This window comes from Tilletiopsis washingtonensis (genome assembly GCF_003144115.1).
Source record: "Tilletiopsis washingtonensis strain MCA 4186 unplaced genomic scaffold FA09scaffold_21, whole genome shotgun sequence".
Taxonomy (NCBI): domain Eukaryota; kingdom Fungi; phylum Basidiomycota; class Exobasidiomycetes; order Entylomatales; genus Tilletiopsis; species Tilletiopsis washingtonensis.
In genome coordinates this window covers 79,740-96,927 of record NW_020312018.1, presented here as the reverse complement: position 1 = coordinate 96,927, position 17,188 = coordinate 79,740, and the positions used below count along the sequence as shown (strand labels likewise).

General features: G+C 68.4%; 7 protein-coding genes across 7 annotated transcripts; 4 read left to right on the top strand and 3 right to left on the bottom strand.

Annotated features, from left to right (window-relative positions):
- The first annotated feature begins 617 nt into the window (after positions 1-617).
- On the top strand, positions 618-2,396 carry FA09DRAFT_362642 (hypothetical protein). The gene is made up of 2 exons (XM_025745495.1): positions 618-1,842; positions 1,906-2,396. Exons 1-2 carry the CDS (start codon positions 848-850, stop codon positions 2,348-2,350), a joined length of 1,440 nt encoding a protein of 479 aa, XP_025595860.1. The 5' UTR covers positions 618-847; the 3' UTR covers positions 2,351-2,396.
- A 63-nt stretch (positions 2,397-2,459) lies between these two features.
- FA09DRAFT_331903 (phosophoadenylyl-sulfate reductase) lies at positions 2,460-3,915 on the bottom strand. The gene is made up of 2 exons (XM_025743227.1): positions 3,377-3,915; positions 2,460-3,320 (listed from the first exon to the last, which is right to left on the bottom strand). Exons 1-2 carry the CDS (start codon positions 3,620-3,622, stop codon positions 2,643-2,645), a joined length of 924 nt encoding a protein of 307 aa, XP_025595859.1. The 5' UTR covers positions 3,623-3,915; the 3' UTR covers positions 2,460-2,642.
- A 546-nt stretch (positions 3,916-4,461) lies between these two features.
- FA09DRAFT_335231 (hypothetical protein) lies at positions 4,462-5,742 on the bottom strand (the record flags this gene model as incomplete). The annotated part of the gene is made up of 2 exons (XM_025743758.1): positions 4,462-5,313; positions 5,479-5,742. The coding sequence occupies 2 exons, from the start codon at positions 5,740-5,742 to the stop codon at positions 4,462-4,464; spliced, it is 1,116 nt and encodes a 371-aa protein (XP_025595858.1).
- A 951-nt stretch (positions 5,743-6,693) lies between these two features.
- Positions 6,694-7,797, top strand: FA09DRAFT_331899 (hypothetical protein). Its single transcript, XM_025743226.1, has 3 exons — positions 6,694-6,806; positions 6,915-6,996; positions 7,229-7,797. Exons 1-3 carry the CDS (start codon positions 6,720-6,722, stop codon positions 7,510-7,512), a joined length of 453 nt encoding a protein of 150 aa, XP_025595857.1. The 5' UTR covers positions 6,694-6,719; the 3' UTR covers positions 7,513-7,797.
- A 218-nt stretch (positions 7,798-8,015) lies between these two features.
- Positions 8,016-9,532, bottom strand: FA09DRAFT_331898 (FAD/NAD(P)-binding domain-containing protein). Its single transcript, XM_025743225.1, has 4 exons — positions 9,454-9,532; positions 9,330-9,392; positions 8,248-9,272; positions 8,016-8,188 (listed from the first exon to the last, which is right to left on the bottom strand). Exons 3-4 carry the CDS (start codon positions 9,045-9,047, stop codon positions 8,125-8,127), a joined length of 864 nt encoding a protein of 287 aa, XP_025595856.1. The 5' UTR covers positions 9,048-9,272; positions 9,330-9,392; positions 9,454-9,532; the 3' UTR covers positions 8,016-8,124.
- A 2,211-nt stretch (positions 9,533-11,743) lies between these two features.
- FA09DRAFT_347013 (putative aconitase) lies at positions 11,744-14,863 on the top strand. The gene is made up of 7 exons (XM_025744788.1): positions 11,744-12,196; positions 12,290-12,398; positions 12,460-12,913; positions 12,974-13,257; positions 13,317-14,144; positions 14,214-14,231; positions 14,291-14,863. Exons 1-7 carry the CDS (start codon positions 11,973-11,975, stop codon positions 14,774-14,776), a joined length of 2,403 nt encoding a protein of 800 aa, XP_025595855.1. The 5' UTR covers positions 11,744-11,972; the 3' UTR covers positions 14,777-14,863.
- Positions 14,864-14,929: 66 nt separating this feature from the next.
- FA09DRAFT_331897 (hypothetical protein) lies at positions 14,930-16,501 on the top strand. Its single transcript, XM_025743224.1, has one exon. It carries the CDS (start codon positions 15,092-15,094, stop codon positions 16,031-16,033), a length of 942 nt encoding a protein of 313 aa, XP_025595854.1. The 5' UTR covers positions 14,930-15,091; the 3' UTR covers positions 16,034-16,501.
- Positions 16,502-17,188: the final 687 nt, after the last annotated feature.

Here is a 17,188-nt window from a genome sequence, read left to right as displayed (position 1 = left end):
TGAGACTTGCTGAGGAGAGAGGGCCTGAACTCGTCGAGGCGGCCGCTTATGTATGTCTGGAGGCCGGCGCATGGCAGGCGTGCCACAGCCGGCGGAGGCCCTTTGCGAGCGGCAAACGCAGCTCACGGTGCGGCACTGATGCCGGGTGCCACGCGGCCACGCGGCGCTGGGTGCCTCGGACAAAGGTGCCCATCGCGATTCCGCTGGGCGCAGCTCGCTAAGCGCCGCAGCATGCAGCAGCTCATTGCCAGATGCAAGCTGCGGCTGCGAGGTCAGAGGCAAATGAACGCCGACGACAGCGCCCGGTGGCAACCTTGCGCCTACGAAGCCGCGCGCGCGGAGCTTGGCCTTCAGTTGCCATGTGGATGCTGCGACGGCGCTCGGCTGCAGCCTTGCATCCACGAGGTCGGTCGAGTTGTGCGGCTACGGGATGCAGGCGGCAGTCGAGTCTCTTCCACGCAGCCCAGCCTCGTGGTCGCAGCCGGCGGGCGGAGCCGAGCAGCGTGCCACGTGCTCGCCATGGGGCGTCGGCGCAGTGTGCAGCATCGGCAGCGCCGCGCGGCGCAGCGCGCTAGGCGGCTAGCGTGGGACGCGCTGCGCCCATCGGCACAACCACCACCGCCGCCGCAACGTCAAGTCAGCTGCATTCCACATGGCGAGCCGCCGTTCTGGACTCGGTGCGAGGGCACATGACATCGCTCAGCGGCATGCAGGCGCAGCTGCGAGCTCGCGGCGCAGGTGACCTGAGACACGACCGCGCCAAGTCAGCAAGTAGCGACGGCGCAGCGCTGCGCCGCCGCCAGCAGCGGGTGCCGCATGGGTGGCATCGCAGAGAGGCACATGGCACATGGCGTCGCAGCGACCTTGTGAGATCTCACCCTCACCGCCAGTGATCGACAAGCCCGGACGTTGGCAGAGTGTGGCGTGCATACGTATAAGAAGCGCTCCGCCGTGCAATGGCTTTCTTATCCCCTCACCTCGGTCACCTTCTCTCTGTCTTCTCTCTCGCAGCCGGTCTGCCTCACTCATACTCTCTCTGCATCTTGCATACCCTCTCTTCTCTGCTCTGGTAGCACATCTCTCCGACATGTTCAACAACAAGGCAGTTCTCCTCCTCGCCGTGCTCGCGGCCGCGTCATCGCGGGCCGCCATTCCCGAGGCGGCTCGCTGTGGCTACGAGCCCGACGGCGCCCACATCACCTGCCACGCCGGCAACACTGGCTACCCGGACGGCGCGCCGGTGACGTACAACATGCGCGACGTCGACGAGGCGGCGGCCTTCATGCGCCGCAGCGACGCTCTTGCCACCATTGAGGCCGGCATCGCCAACGTGGCACGCCGCGCCGAGGTCAACTCGCTCCCCGTCGACGCCAGCGGCAGCGTCGTCGGCCAGAGCTGGCACGCATCGGGCGCACCCAACGACAACTACGTCAGCGACGTCATCCGCGAAGGCAACAAGGGCGGCAGCGTCATTGGCTCGTCGTGCCACTTCGGCACGAGCCGGCGCGGCATGGAGTGTGTCAAGGCGCGCGCCGACGGCACCGTCGAGCCCGAGGAGCGCGACCTCAACCCGCACGCCGAGGCCGGCAAGCGCGACGTGATCACTGACCAGAGCGTGCTGGGCGCCGACTGCTACTTTGGCAACCAGCGTCGCGATGGCAACGCCAAGGTGCTTTGCAAGCAGCTGTCGCACCCGACGTACGGCCCCACGGGCTACAGCGGCGTCATCGGCCTCGCCAATCTGCGCCGCGACACCATCACGAGCGACCAGCCCGGCCGCCTCGAGGCCACGCCGGGCGGCGCGGACATCACGTCGTACAAGGCCATCACGGGCGCGACTTGGTAAGTGGTGTCGCGCGCACAAAGCCTTCGCAGCATTGAGCTTACACCGTATTCCTCGCACAGCCACTACGGCAACACCCGCCGTGCTCCCGACGGCGCCAGCTTCACCTGCACGCAGACCACGGCGCCGCTCTACGGCCCCAACGGCGGCTCGCCGACGCTCATCGCCGCGCGCCGCGACGTCGGCGAGCGCACGGGCGTGGAGTACGACATGCGCCGGGCATCGGACGTCGTCGACTTCCACCACCGCCGCGCCCAGTGGCACGGCGCCGATGCCTCGTGGCGTCGTGCTGAGCAGCCGTGCGACAACACGCCCGTGGGCCCCATCGGCCCGCAGGCGACATACGTGACGCGCCGCGACGTGCCGCAGCCGACGCAGGGCTTCGCTCGCCGCCAGCAGCAGCCGCAGGCGCAGCGCCGCTGCTCGAACCTGCCCATCAAGCCCGTCGGCCCCACGGTCACGTACATCTCCAAGGCCGACTGGATGAAGCAGCAGGGCCTCGCATGAGTGCCGTGCCCGCTGTGTGTGCGCTCGCAATGCCATCCTGTGACCCAACTCTCCCACTTCAGTCGCGACGCCGTGTGTTGAGCATTGATTGTGCGCATCCGGAGCAGTGCAGGAATACAGAGGGACAGATGACGGTGACCGGAAGGGGTAACTTTTGAGTGTGCGCGCGCTCAGCGGCGCTCGAGATGTCGTGAATGAGAAGCGAGAGAGAGAGAGAGAGTGCGAGGGCATGAGGCCGTCGCAGACGTGGCAGCGGCGACCTCATGCCGTCGTGGCCGTGGCAGCGGCGAGCTCAGGCCGTCGTGGCCGTGGCGGCGGCGACTTCTGCGCCCTCGGCGGTGGCCTCTGCCTTGTCGCGCGCCTCGTCGCGGCGCGCCAGCTCGGCCTCGCGCATCTTCTTCTCGGCGACCTTCTTGAACTTGAAGTAGTCCTTGTGCAGGCCGCACTCGGTCTTGCCGCCCTTGTCCTTCCAGCGGCCGCTGCGCTCGCCGTCGCCGCTGCCGGGCAGCGCCGTGCTGTGCCAGTCGCCGATGCTCTTGTAGCCCATGTCGAGCAGTTCGTTGTACGGCACACCGTTGGCCTTGACGTAGCCGTCGACCTGGCCGAAGCTCCAGTTGAGCAGCGGGTTGACCTTGACGAGGCCCGTCTCGTCGACCTCGACGGCCGCCAGCGACGCGCGGTCCGCGCCCTGGCTGCGGCGGCGGCCCGTGAAGACGGCGCGCACGCCGAGCTCCTCGTAGGCGCGGCGTGCCGGCTCGACCTTGACGACGTAGTCGTACGTGTCCTCGTCGCGCTCCCACAGCTGCGGGCCCCACTGCGCCTCGAACGCGCGCACGTCGGGCGTGCCGGCGGGCGTGTAGGTGTGCATGGGCGCGGCGTAGTGCTGCGCGGCGCGCTGTGCCAGGTCGACGGTCTGCGGGAAGTGGTAGAGCGTGTCCATGAAGATGAGCGGCACGAGGTGCTTGGACGGCTGGAGGAAGAGGGTGAGCTACTGCTGCTGCCGCACTGGTCCTCGTCACCACTCACCGTGCCGGCGGCCGCGGCGCGCTGCTGGCTGATGCGGCTGACGAGGTCGAGCGTGACGCAGCCGGTGACGCCGAACGCCGTCGTCTGGTACAGGCCGGGCAGGTTGTCGATGGCCCACTCGAGGATCTGCTGCGGCTCGGCGTCGCGCAGCGAGGCGTTGACGGCGTCGAGGTTCTGCACGACCTTTGCAATCTGCGACGCGGCGCTGAAGGGCGCGGAGCCCGAGGCGGCGGTGGGAGCGGGCATGGTGCAGGTGGATGGGTGTGAGGTGGCTCGGAGGAGTGTGTGGAGTGGAGACAAGGGCCGCTGCTGGGTATTTGAGGCCACGCACGACACCGCCAGAGGCTGACGTCGCGGTCCCTTCTTCGCGCCGGACGGAGCGTGGCTTGCGGCCGCTGCAGATCGGCGTGCGGCCGGTGCTCGGGCGGTGCGCGGTGGAGCGGGCAGCGCTGCCGGCCGGCCTCTGCGGCTGCGCGGCTGTGCGGCTGCCCGCTGAGCGGCGCCTGTTCGGCCTCGCCTTTGCCCCTCCGGCGCGGTTCGATGGATGACAGGAGACGCCGTGCCGCGAGGTGGAGCGGTGGAGATTTGCGCCATCGCAGACACGATGGCGTGCTCGATGCGCGCTCACGTGGCCGACGCGGTGCCTCTAATGCCGGCAGACGCGAGAAGATTCGGCGCCAGCCTTGCTCTGCTCTGCTGCACCTGAGCCGCGTCTCGCATCGCTTGAGCTGCGCTTCTCGAGCTCGCACGCACGCGCAGGCTGGTCAAATGAGCTTTTTCGGCGTCGCAGTCGAGTAGTAGCCATACAAGGAAAGAGGCATGCAAGGAAGTGTGGGTGGGGTGAAATGTGTGGGTGTGCGGAGAGGGGTGTGTATGGGTCCGGTGCCGCCGACGCAGCCGCGCCGAGACACCGAGTGGAGACGGACACCAGCATGGTGGGCCTTGGCGTCCTTTTGGGCGAGCAGACACGGCTCCCGGCGAGCTCGCATGCCGCTGCCACGGGGTGCAGAAAGACGGCGTCAAGAAATGGCAATCACTCTCGTCGGCGCACGTCTAGCAGCACATGATGGGCGCGCAGCTGCTGCTTAGGGAGCGTGCAGCTGGGCGAGGAACTCGGCCGAGGCGGGCGTGCGCGGCTGCTTCTTGTCGGCCTTGCCGAGCTTGCCAGCCTTGCGCTGCGCCGTGTTGCGGTTCTCGGCACGCACGGCCGCGGCGGCGTACGGGTTGAGGCGCGCCATGAGGGCACGGTTCTTCAGCGGGTTCTTCTTCTGCGTGTGCGGGCGCTTGGTGCGCGAGCCGCCGGCGACGGGGCGCACGATGCTCTGGATCTCGTCCGAGTTGATCAGGCGCGTCACGTCCGTGTTGCTGATCTTGGCGATCGGCAGCGTGAAGCCCTTCTTGCCCTCCTCGGAGAAGACCTTGTCCAGCTGGCTGAAGGCAGCCTCGGTCCAGATGCAGAGGCGGCCGATCGAGCCACCGGGAGCGAGCTGCAGCAGGTTCAGGCGGTGCACCGACACGAGCTCAACGCCCGGGATGTTGCGGAAGGCCTTGACGATGCCCTTGTCCTCGTTGTACACGACGAGCGGGCCGCGGCGCTGCGTGTGGCGGCGGTTGCGGATCTTGCCGACACCGGCGCGGATCTTGCGCGAGTTGGCGACCTTGACGACGTCGGGGTAGGCCTTGACGGCCTTGAGGAGCGCGACGGCCTCCTTGGTCTTCGTCAGCGACTCGGCCTCGTTGGCGACGACGAGCGGCACCTCCTCGATCTCCTCGACGCGGTGGCCGCGCGCGAGCAGCAGCGAGGGCAGCGCCGTGGCGGCGAGGGCCGACGCCGTGGCGTAGCGCTTCTGCTTCTGGTTCGACTTGACGAACCAGCGGCGCCACAGCTTCGTGGGCGCGAACATGTGACCACCACGGGCCATGTTGCCGAAGGCGGCCTGGAGGAGAAGCGTAAGTACGATGCAGACGTAAAGGTGCCAGGACGAGCATGTGCTGTGTGCTGTTGATCTGTGCTGGAGCACGCCGCGCCGCGCCCGCCCGCTGCGACACCCTTCGCACGCCATCTCTCTGCCCCTGCTCATGCATCATCTGCCGCAACTCACCTGGCCGGAGCGGTGGGTACCTCCACCGCCAACACGCGGGATACGGGCCACGGCGCGACCCGTGCCCCACGACTCGGCGCTGGTCTGGTGGCCGGCGTTGGTGGCGACGGCGTACGGCTGGCGCTTGTTCTTGGCCATGTTCTTGTGGATGGCGGCGATCACATCCGTGCGGATGGGCGCCGTGAAGACGGCGGGCAGCGAGAGCGAGCCCGAGGCGGCGCCGTCGAGGCCGCGAACGGAGACAGTCGGACGAGCAGCGGCCATCTGGAAACGCAAAGTGACGGTCAGCAGCCGTGCGGCAAGGAGCGATGGAGAGGAGAACGGAGCGCAACTTCTCTGCTGCCGGCACGTAGACCAGCTGCGCCGCATGCCAGCGCGCTGCACGCCGACGAGCGGCCGCCCAGCCAAATTCTGTTGCCGCCGCTCGCCCGCCAGTCCTCCTTGCCCTTTCTGTGCAGCACCAGCAGCGCCCGCAAGCCCGATCTTCTAACCGCATCGCTCCTGCAATGGCACCACCATGCCTTGTGCCTATGCCGCTCCAAGCACTGCCCTGCTGCTGAACTGCCTCGTAAGGCCCTGAGATCTTCGCCGGGCTGGCCGACGCCCGCCACGCTCTGGCAGGCGACCAGCAGGGCCGCGCCAGCAGAGACTGTGCTTCGCATGGCGTGCGCTTTGCGAGCTGGACGACGCAGCGGTGCGTCGGCAGCATGCGGCGCAGCAGTGCTGAGCCAGGCGAAGAGGTGCAGCGGCGCCTTGGAGCGGCTCGGCTCGGCGCCCAGCGCAGCGAGATAGCGGTGTTCGTGCCGCCAGAGAGAATGCGTAGGTGGTGCGAGGGGCCGAGCAAGGCGAGGACGAGGCATACTAACCTTGAGGGTGTCGGAGGGGTTGGGGAGAGAGGGAGGGCGGCGAGCGCTGGGCGGCGCTTGACGCTGCTGCAGCGGCGGCGGCAGCGGCGGCGGCGTTGCTTCTCAGGCGGCGGGCCGCGCTGCGGCTGCGGCGAAGACGCGTGGCGGAGTCGCACGCGCGGGCCCCCGCTGCCCGCCAGGCAGCGCCGCACGACAGCTGGCGCGCCTCGGCCGAGGAAGAAGCGGCGCCGCCGGATCGCCTGGCCGGCCGTGGCAGCGCTGCTGGGCCTGGCGGGCGGCAGCAGCAGCAGCGAATGCGGCGAGAGGCCAACGGCGGCGTCGGCCACCTGCGCTGCTCCCACCACATCCCCTCCTCCTCCCTCCTCAAGCTTCACAATGCCGCCGAAGGTCGCTGCCAAGGAGCCCGCCAAGGAAGTCTCGCTCGGCCCGCAGGTCGGCGAGGGCGAGCTGGTGTTCGGCGTCGTGAGTGCGGCGTGTGTGCGGTGCGGCGGTGAGCGGTGTGCTGACGGCTGCCTCGTCTGTGCTGCTCCTGCCGCTCTCTCTCTTTCTCTCTTTGTGTGACGCGATCAGGCCCACATCTTTGCCTCGTTCAACGACACCTTCGTCCACGTCACTGACCTGTCGGGCAAGGAGACCATCTCGCGTGTCACTGGTGAGTGCTGCGGCAGGCCGAGGGCGGAGAGCGAGGGCATGGACAGGAGACGGCAGGGACGGGAGCAGGGCAACATCGCAGGAATGGGCAGCGACAGGCTGTGCTCTGCTGGTGCGGATGCAGGCGACGCCGAGGGCCGTGCGATCGCGCTTTGCTGGGATACGCCCTAGAGCATGTGTGGATGCTGTTCCGAGTGCTGCAAATCTGGACACGCCGCTGACACGCAGCGCAGGCGGCATGAAGGTCAAGGCCGACCGCGACGAGTCGTCGCCGTACGCCGCCATGCTTGCTGCCCAGGACTGCGCCGTGCGGTGCAAGGAGGTCGGCATCACGGCCCTGCACATCAAGCTGCGCGCCACCGGCGGCACCTCGACCAAGACGCCCGGCCCGGGCGCCCAGTCGGCCCTCCGCGCCCTCGCGCGTGCCGGCATGCGCATTGGCCGCATCGAGGACGTGACGCCCGTGCCGACGGACAGCACGCGCCGCAAGGGCGGTCGCCGTGGTCGTCGTCTGTGATTTGGCGTACTACCGCCAAGCCACAGAACAGAAGCAGCGTCCAGCCTCCGTCACACCCCTTCCTCGCGAGTGCGCACCCACTGTGTTGCGATCATCCTCTACCCAAAATTACATCCTCGCCGGACGAGTTGGCTCTACTCTCTGCACCAGAGACGACCCCAGATTCTCCACCCACACCCACTTCGCACACTCGCACCCCCAGGCTGCCCACGTCGTTGCTTCGCCATCACTCGCACAGCTGTTGCTCCTTTCGCAGCACTTGCAATCCTACGCGCATCGCACACACACTCCTTGTGATCGTCTTGACAAGGGTGACGGCAGTCTGTGCGTCTTCAGTGCGCAGCCGTCCTCGTCGTCGCATGAGCTTGTCGAACTCTCGCTTCACAGCATCAGACTGGTATCGTGTGAGCACACGCCTCATTCCGCACGAGAGGCGACGTCGCTCGTCGGCAAGCCTCGGTCGAAGAGATAGCTCAGAGTGATATGCATTGGTGGCTCTAGTGCGGCAGAGCCGGTGGAAGGAAACATGGGCGCGTCACAGTCACTGTCTTCCCTCTCGAAGGATACGGAGCAAGGAGCTGTAGTCGGGATCGCGGTAGCACGGCGCAAGAATTAGTGGCTGCCCGCCAGCTCCTCCTCCTCGGCCAGTAGCCGCTCGGCCTCAAGTGCGGCAATGCTGCGCAGGGAAAGGAAGTCAGCAGCTGGCAGAGCACACAGCGCCACGCGAGAACTCACCAGCCCGTGCCGGCAGACGTGACGGCCTGGCGGTACTTCTTGTCCTGCACGTCACCGGCGGCAAAGACACCCTTGACGCTCGTCTGCGCCGTGCCGGGCACCGTGATGATGTAGCCGTCCTCGTCACAGTCGACCTGGCCCTTGACGAGCGACGTGGCGGGCACGTGGCCGATGGCGTAGAAGAGGCCGTTGGCCTCGAGGTCGCGCTCCTCGCCCGTCTGCGTGTTCTTGATGCGCAGGTGCGTGAGCAGGTCGCCGTCGCCCTTGGCCTCGGTGGCCGTGTGGTTGAAGAGCACGGTGACCTTGGGGTGGTTGAGCAGCCGCTTGGCCATGATGCTCGAGGCGCGCAGCTGGTCGCGGCGCACGAGCACGTAGACGTGCGAGCCGTACTTGGTCAGGTACGTGGCCTCCTCGGCCGCCGAGTCGCCGCCGCCGATGACCACGAGCGGCTTGTTGCGGAAGATCGGCACCGCGCCGTCGCACACGGCGCACGCCGAGATGCCGCTCTGCCAGTACGTCTCCTCGCCCGGCAGGTCCATGCGCCGTGCCGACGCGCCCGTGGCCATGATGATCGTCTCGGCCAGCTCGGCCGGCTCGTCCTCCTTGCCCTCGCGCCAAAACTTGAATGGCCGCGAGGAGAGGTCCACCTTGCTGATCGTCTCGGTGTAGATCTTCGTGCCGAAGCGCTCCGACTGCGCGCGGAACTTGTCCATGATCTCGGGGCCGCGAATGCCGTCCGGGAAGCCTGACACGCGAGGCGTCAGCATGCTGCAAGCAATCGCAGCCGAGCTGAGAGTCATAGACGGCAGGCCGAGCCCTTGACATGGCTCTGACGCGCAGCGCAGCGTGCACGCTCACGACGTCGCCCGCTTCTGCCATACCCTGCTCTCGGCGTAGCCTCATCGGCGAGGCCTGCCTCTCTCCCGCACAGCCTGGCCTCTACTGGCCCTTGCTGCTCTACCAAGCTCCCATGCCCTGGGTCCGCCTCGTCCGCTCATCTCGAGTCTGATCTGCTCACCAGGGAACTGTTGGTGAAGCGTCAGCACGCATTCCATTGTCTACACACTACCGAAGCCACTCACGTTCTCCACATCAGTCGTCGTCGTCAGCTGGCCACCGGGTGCGAGGCCGTTCGCAAGCATGCCCTACACGAAGTCTGCGCATCAGCAAGCGCAGAGGGAAGAGACTGCGGCCGGGGCGACGCACCTCGAAGAGAATCGGCTCGAGGTTGGCACGCGCCAGGTAGATGGCGGCCGTGTGGCCGGCCGGACCGGAGCCGATGATCACCTGGAGAAGCGTCGAGGGTGAGCATGAGCGCTGCAAGGCAGATGAGGATGCGAGCTGCCCAGCAGCCGGCGCCGCCACAGCCACGTCGGCTCCTGCGCGCAGCCCAATGGCCCTTGCCGAGCTACGCAGTCGAATGTCCTTCTCACGGCGCTCAAGCCGAGCTATGAAGCAGCTGTGCAACCTTGAAGCACAGCAAAGGTTGCCTTGTGCGCACATCGCTTGGCACGTTGCACGCCGTCTCTCTGCCTCGTCTGGCATACTCACGACCTTGTGCGTGTTGGCGTCGCCATTGCCGTTGGGCCGGTCCGTGTCGATGCGGTGCTCCTGGTAGACGGGCGCGCCGGGCGCAGCCTTGGAGTCGGCGCTGAGTGCAGGAGCCATGCTGGCGGACGTCGAGGCGGCGGCGGCGAGAGCGGCGGCGGAGAAGAGGCGGGCGCGCGGCGGCGGCGGCGGCGGGAGCTGCTGCTGGTGGGCGCGGCGAGAGAAGGCGCGGCTGCTGGAGCTGCTGCGGCTGAGGGCGAGGGTGCGAGGCGTGAGGCGGAGGTGCGAGAGTGCAGGCAGGCGCAGGGGCATGTAAGAGCTTGCGCTGTGAGAGGATGTGGTGGGTGGAGACGGAGAGAGGGCGCTGCCCGAGCTTCACCATCAGATGGCCGGCCGAGCGGCGCGTCACCCTTCGGCGGCGACCGCGCCGGCGCTGCGCCCGCACGCTCGCCACCCTGCCGCCGGCGGCGCGCGACTGCCCCCCGCCGCGCGACTGCCGGCCGGCCGGCTGTCACGCCCGGTCCGCACGCCGCGTGGAAGCTTCGCGCGAGGGCGGATCTCCCGCGGCTCACCCCACGGCAGAGACGGCTCGGCCGCACGAGCCCTCCGCTCCGGAGATTACAGCCAGAGCGTGGGGTACACGGCGATCATCTCAAGGCATCGTCATGCTCCTCCACCTCCAGCGCCTTTCGCACTGCCGGCATCACACACCATCCTCGTTCGCCTCGCGCTGCTGTGCGGCTGCCTTGCGAGGAGGCGTTTAGGGGCCTCACCGCGACGCCCCGGTGTCTGGGCCGCCGCCGCCTCTCTCTCAGACAAACTGTCTCTTCTGCGGCCTGCCCTGATGCCGCTGAGCCTCGCTATGGCTGCTATTCGCACCGGAGCTCGCGCCAAAGTTCTCAGGCACACCCTACCTCTCATCAGGCACTCTGGCGGCTGTCTGCAGTTCAAACTGGCAGAGATGCATCAGGTCGAGCCGCCCTCGCAAATGTCATGAACGGGGTGGGGATGTGCCGTGCCTCCGTCACGCTCGTGCGGCTGTGAACGCGCCAAGCCGTCCGAGGCCGTGAGTAAGGCTTGCGTGAAGAGCCTCAGCGGCAGCAGTGCGCGATGGCCAGCTCGGCCAGCACCAGCCCTGTGGCACGCAGCGCAGTCAGGACCGGCTGCCTGGGATCAGGTCGCCTGGACGCGCTTGGGCCGGCTGTCCAGCTGTCATGCCCTGACGACGCCGAGGCAGAGGCGCCGTCCGGGCCCGCATGCGCTGCCCCTTGAGACATCGAGCGACGGCCTGTCCCCCGCATGCTCCATCCGCTGGGTCCATCGCATGTGTGCAGCTTCTGTGTGCCCGTGCCACGACGAGAGGGTGGGAGGCATCACGTGCGCCTGCGTGGCGATGCGCGCCCTCCCATTGGCTGGAGGCGCGCGCGGCGGCAGCGGAGGCAGCGGGCGCCGGCTTTGCGTGCGCCGCGCCGGTCCGGCGGCCGGCAGCAGGCAGCGCTCGCCGCCTTCGCCGCCTGCCGCGCGCCGCGCGCATGCACCCTGCACCCGCTTGCACCTCCGCCCGTGGGCGATGCCGCACGCGGCTGCGCGCTGCACCTCGCTGGCGAGAAGAAAAGGCGGAGCTGCGGGCAGCGCCAGCCACGCGGGCAGGCGCCGCAGCGGGGCCAGCCAGGCGCAGGCGATTTTCAGGCGTGTGGGCGCAAGGGCAAAGCGTGGAGCGCGGCGGCGGCGCAGAGAGAGGCGTTGTGCCGCAAGGGCCGCACGGGTGCAGGCGCGGGTGAGGCGCGTGCATGCGCGCGCGGCTCTCGGGTGCGCTGCGCTGGCGGCGTGCTGGCGCTGGGCGCCGTCTTGGCCTGGCCCCGGCGCTGCGCCTGCGCCCTGCGCCGCCTGCCACTTTGGTGCCTCGGCTGCCCGGGGCACTCCGCCGCTCTGCGCCGCCGCCGTGGATGCTCGCCTCTCCGCGCCCGCTGCCCGCCGAGATCGCGCTCCTCCTCGACGCCTTCGCCTTGCCGCAGACACCGCTCCGGCGACCGCTGCATTCCTCCTTCCCGTCCACATCCATCCCTGCCCTCCGCACCCGCCTCGCCAGAGCCGCTGCGCCCACGCCTCGAGGGTCTCTCGTCTCTCTCCCCGTCTCGCGCGCCTCTCTCCCTCTCCCCCGTCTGGCCCCTCTCACCATGCTCTCCGTCCGCGCCCTGCGCACCACGGCGCTGCGCGCTGCGCCGCTCCGTGCGGCCGCCGCGCCCGCCCGCGGCTACGCCACCACCGTCGCCGAGGAGGCCGCCGAGATCGACCCCAAGCTCTTCGACCGCAAGGTCGACATGAGCGTCATCGAGAAGGGCAAGGGCTTCTACGTCAACTACAAGCGCATCGAGGACAACCTTAAGATTGTGCGCGAGCGGTGAGTGGGCACAGGAAGCGCCATGTGCTGCAGCTGCGCAGAGAGAGCGCCAATCGCGCAAGTCGCAGCCCCATCTCACACGCCTTATCGCAGCCTCAACCGCCCGCTCACGCTCTCCGAGAAGATCGTGTACGGCCACCTGGACGACGCGCGCAACCAGGACATCGAGCGCGGTGTCTCGTACCTCAAGCTGCGCCCGGACGTGAGTGATGGCGCGCAGTGCGGCACAGCGCAGGCATTCATGCAGCTCTCTCCCCGCGCAGCGTGTCGCGTGCCAGGACGCTACCGCCCAGATGGCCCTGCTGCAGTTCATGTCTGCCGGCCTCCCGACGGTCGCCGTGCCCACGACGGTGCACTGCGACCACCTGATCGAGGCGCAGGTCGGCGGCGCCAAGGACCTGCAGCGCGCCAAGGACATTAACAAGGAGGTCTACGACTTCCTCGCCACGTGCACGGCCAAGTACGGCATCGGCTTCTGGCGCCCGGGCTCGGGCATTATCCACCAGATTCTGCTCGAGAACTACGCCTTCCCCGGCGGTCTCATGATCGGCACGGACTCGCACACGCCCAATGCCGGTGGTCTCGGCATGATCGCCTGCGGTGTCGGCGGTGCTGACGCCGTCGATGTCATGGCCAACATCCCGTGGGAGCTGAAGTGCCCCAAGGTGGTCGGTGTCGAGCTCAAGGGCAAGCTGAGCGGCTGGAGCTCGCCGAAGGGTGAGCTTGCGCGCGCGTCTGGGAGCAGAAACAGCCGCTGACCCGCTTTGCGCCGCACAGACATTATCCTGAAGGTCGCTGGTGAGCTGACCGTCAAGGGCGGAACTGGCGCCATCATCGAGTACAAGGGTGCCGGTGTCGAGACGCTGAGCGCCACGGGCATGGGCACCATCTGCAACATGGGCGCCGAGATCGGCGCCACGACGTCCGTCTTCCCGTACAACGAGCGCATGGGCGACTACCTGCGCGCCACGCGCCGCCCGGAGCTCGCCGAGCTCGCCAAGGGCTTCCAGCGCAACCTGCTGCCCGACCGCGACGCCTCGTACGACAAGCACATTGAGATCGTGAGTTGCGCGCGGCAGCAGCGGTTAAGCGCGCGCATGCTGACTCCTCCGCCGCGCAGAACCTCTCCGAGCTTGAGCCGCACATCAACGGCCCCTTCACGCCCGACCTGGCCACGCCCATCTCCAAGTTCGCCGCTGCCGTCAAGGAGAACGGCTGGCCGGAGGAGCTCAAGGTGTCGCTGATCGGCTCGTGCACCAACTCGTCGTACGAGGACATGAGCCGCTCGGCCTCGATTGCTGCCGAGGCCGCCGAGCACGGCCTCAAGGTCAAGGCGCAGTTCACGATCACGCCCGGCTCCGAGCAGATCCGCGCCACGATTGAGCGCGACGGCCAGATGGAGATCCTCGAGAAGGCCGGCGGCATGGTGCTTGCCAACGCCTGTGGCCCGTGCATCGGCCAGTGGGACCGCACGGACGTGAAGAAGGGCGAGAAGAACTCGATCATCACGTCGTACAACCGCAACTTCACCGGCCGCAACGACGCCAACCCGGCCACGCACGCCTTCGTCGCGTCGCCCGAGCTCGTGACGGCCATGGCGTTCGCCGGCTCGCTGACGTTCAACCCGCTCACCGACTCGATCAAGGGCGCCGACGGCAAGGAGTTCAAGTTCAGCGACCCCTCGGGCAAGGAGCTGCCGCCGAGCGGCTACGACGCCGGCGAGAACACGTTCCAGGCGCCGCCGGAGGACCGCTCCTCGGTGCAGGTCGCCATCGACCCCTCGTCCGACCGCCTGCAGTTCCTCGAGCCCTTCAAGGCCTGGGACGGCAAGGACCCCAAGGACATGCCCGTGCTCATCAAGGCCAAGGGCAAGTGCACCACCGACCACATCTCGGCCGGCGGCCCGTGGCTCAAGTACCGCGGCCACCTGCAGAACATTTCTAACAACGTGCGTGACAGCGAGCAGGCGTCTCTGAGCTCGAGCTGACTCTTTGCGCGCGCTTTTCTCTCTCTACAGTGCCTGATCGGTGCCATCGTGAGTGTCTTTCCGCGCGCGCATACATTCCGCCCTTGCTGACCTGCGCGCGCTTCCAGTCTGACGTCAACGGCGAGGCCAACAACGTGCAGAACAAGCTCACGGGCGAGTGGGGCGCCGTGCCGGCCACGGGTGCCTACTACCGCGACAACGGCAAGCCGTGGGTCGTCATCGGCGACCACAACTACGGCGAGGGCTCGTCGCGCGAGCACGCCGCGCTGGAGCCGCGCTACCTGGGCGGTGCCGCCGTCATCGTGCGGTCGTTTGCGCGCATCCACGAGACGAACCTGAAGAAGCAGGGCATGCTGCCGCTCACGTTCGTCAACGAGGCCGACTACGACAAGGTCAAGGGCGACGACTCGGTCGACCTGATCGGCATCAAGGAGCTGGCGCCCGGCTCCAAGGTGACGATGAAGGTGCACCACGCCGACGGCTCGTCGGACGACATCACGCTCGAGCACTCGTTCAACGAGGGCCAGATCGAGTGGTTCAAGGCCGGCAGCGCGCTCAACCTCATGGCCGCCAAGGCGCAGGGCAAGGCATAAAGCGCTCCCTCCTCCTGCCTCATTCGATCTCTCTCCGCCGCGCTCGTGTCTCTGGGCTCCCTCACGCGTTTACTCTACCCTCCCGCCTGCGTTTGTTGAGAATTGAATGAATCCGAAGAGAAGTGTGTGAGACGTTGAGCTGCGGCGGAGCGAGAGTGCTACGCAGGCCGCATGGGCGAGAGCGCAGGCCGGGCGGTGGACGACGATGCATCTCCGGCCGTGCAAGCCCTGACGGACTGGCCAGGCCCTCCTTCTTCGCCACGTTTCGCCATGCGGGGTTTGGCAATCGACTGCGGACGAGCGATCAGCGCTGCGATGTACCAGCCGAGCGGCACCGGCCTGGCGCCGCTGCTTGGCGCCGCATCTACCCGCCTCGTGCGCCTAACCGCGTCGATCCGGACGCTGCCGGAGCATGTCCGGCCCAGCGCAGCGGTCGCTCGGCTCGCTGGCCTTTGGCGCATTGCGCAGCTGAGCTTCCTCCTCCGTCCTGCCTGGCTTGCCTCGCCGCGGCAGGCCCGTGCTGCACCGCCTGCGCTCTTTCCTCCGTCCGGGACGCGCTGTCGTGGCGATCTCTCCGGCATCGTCATCCGCGCTACACGCTTTTTTTCGCTTCTGACGCTGTCTCTGTGCGCTGCCAGTGCGGCTGGCCTGCAGAGTGTGCAGTGCAGAGTGATGCTGCCGCGGGATCATGCGGGCTGCGCAGCACCTCGCCTCGCCTCGAAGTCGGCCCGACGCACGCTGCCGCGAAGCGTGGGAGCCGCGCTACGAGCGACGAGGAAGGGCTGCGGCACGATCTCGGCACAACCGCAGCGCCTTCGTGTCTCGACGGTCGCTGTCCGTGCAGAGGCAGCACCCACGCTGCGGCACAGCATGCAGTCGAGGTGCAGCGAGGTTGCGGCGAGACAGATCGTCTGCGCAGCGTCAGATGCGCTGGTAAGCGCCGGTGTCGGCGCGGCTCCGGCGGCGAGGCAGTGCCAGCGCACCGGACCCTCGCTCGACGGCACCGCAAGTTTCTCACGCACACACACAACGTCCAGCTCAGCGGCAGCCCACGAGGTTGCCCAAGCGTCGAGCCGATGCTGCAGAGAGGTGCATCTGGAGCGAGCGCGACGTTGGGGCCAGCGCAGCGGGCGGCACGTGAGGCGTGCCGCTGCACCCTTGAGCGCGATGCAGGGTTCGCCATCGCACCCTCGCCCCCTCGCTCTTTCCGGCAAGCGACGAAGCTCGGCGCCAGCAGCCGCAGCATGCTATGCATGATGCGCTCGAGGTGCGGGCGACGCTGCAGCGTAGACGGCGCCCCAGCACGGCGCGGCCGCTCCGAGTGCCGAGCGAGGCAGGAGTTCGCGCGCTAAGGCCAGCGTTAGCCTGGCTGCGTGTGCGCGTGCTGGCCGTTGGCGAGATGGCGGCGCAAGGGGCCAGAGGCGCCGCTGAGCAGAGGCAGCATCAGCAAGCAAGCGAGCGCCTCCTCGGCTCCCCTTTGTGCTTGCTTTTGACGCGCCACGCCCGCTGCGTGGCGGCCGCGCGCAAGAGCAGGCCTCTCGCCGCGGCGCCTCCATCATCACCACCTGATGAGGAGGCATGCAATAGCCGAGGCGCGGCATGCTGCGGCGCTGCACCTGGCACTCTTCAGGGTGCTGATGCGCACTGTGCTGCTTTTGGCCCAGGCAGAGGGGTCGCCGAGACGCAGCAGGGCCGGCGAGGCGTGCGCATCAACCAAAGCGGGCGCCGGCACGCCGCGTGCGGTGCGGAGCGGTGCGGTGTGCTCCGAGTCGGCGCCGCGGTGCGGGCGCAGCAGTGCTCGGCTGGTGCGTCAGCCTGCTGCGCTGGGCGCGCGCCTTGTGCGGCTTAGCCTGCCGCGCGTGCAGGCGCAGCACACATCGCCGAGCTCGCGTCAGGAGCTGTTCGCACCGCTGCAGCGCAGCAAGACGCGGCTCGGAGGGGCAGGCGGCAGGTAGCAGCAGCAGCGGCAGCGCCAGGCAGGCGCGCCGCCGCGGCGTTAGCACGCCTCGCATACTCCGCCCGCACCGCTCGAGGGCCGCTCGGCGGCGAGCGCGGCGGCCTCCATCGCACATCTCTCCTCACCTCCCGTCTCACACATCCACCTCGCCGCTGCACATACCCGCCGTCGCCGTCGCCGCAGCCTACGCGAGCCGCACGGCCTCCTCGCCCGTCCCACTTTGCGCCACGCCGAGCGCACGCGGCGCCCGCCGCTTCGCCTCCTCTCGGCCTGCGCGCGCGTCTCGCGCATCGCGGCCGGCCTGCCTGTGCCGCCGTCGCGCGTCCTCCGAGGCAGCACCGGGCCGGCAGCGTCGCCAGCGCAGCACATCGTGCCTCTGCTGCGCACACAGGCTCGCACACTGGGCCTGAGCTGGCGCGTAGCGTCCCCCAGAAGAGACGGGCTTGGGCGTCTGC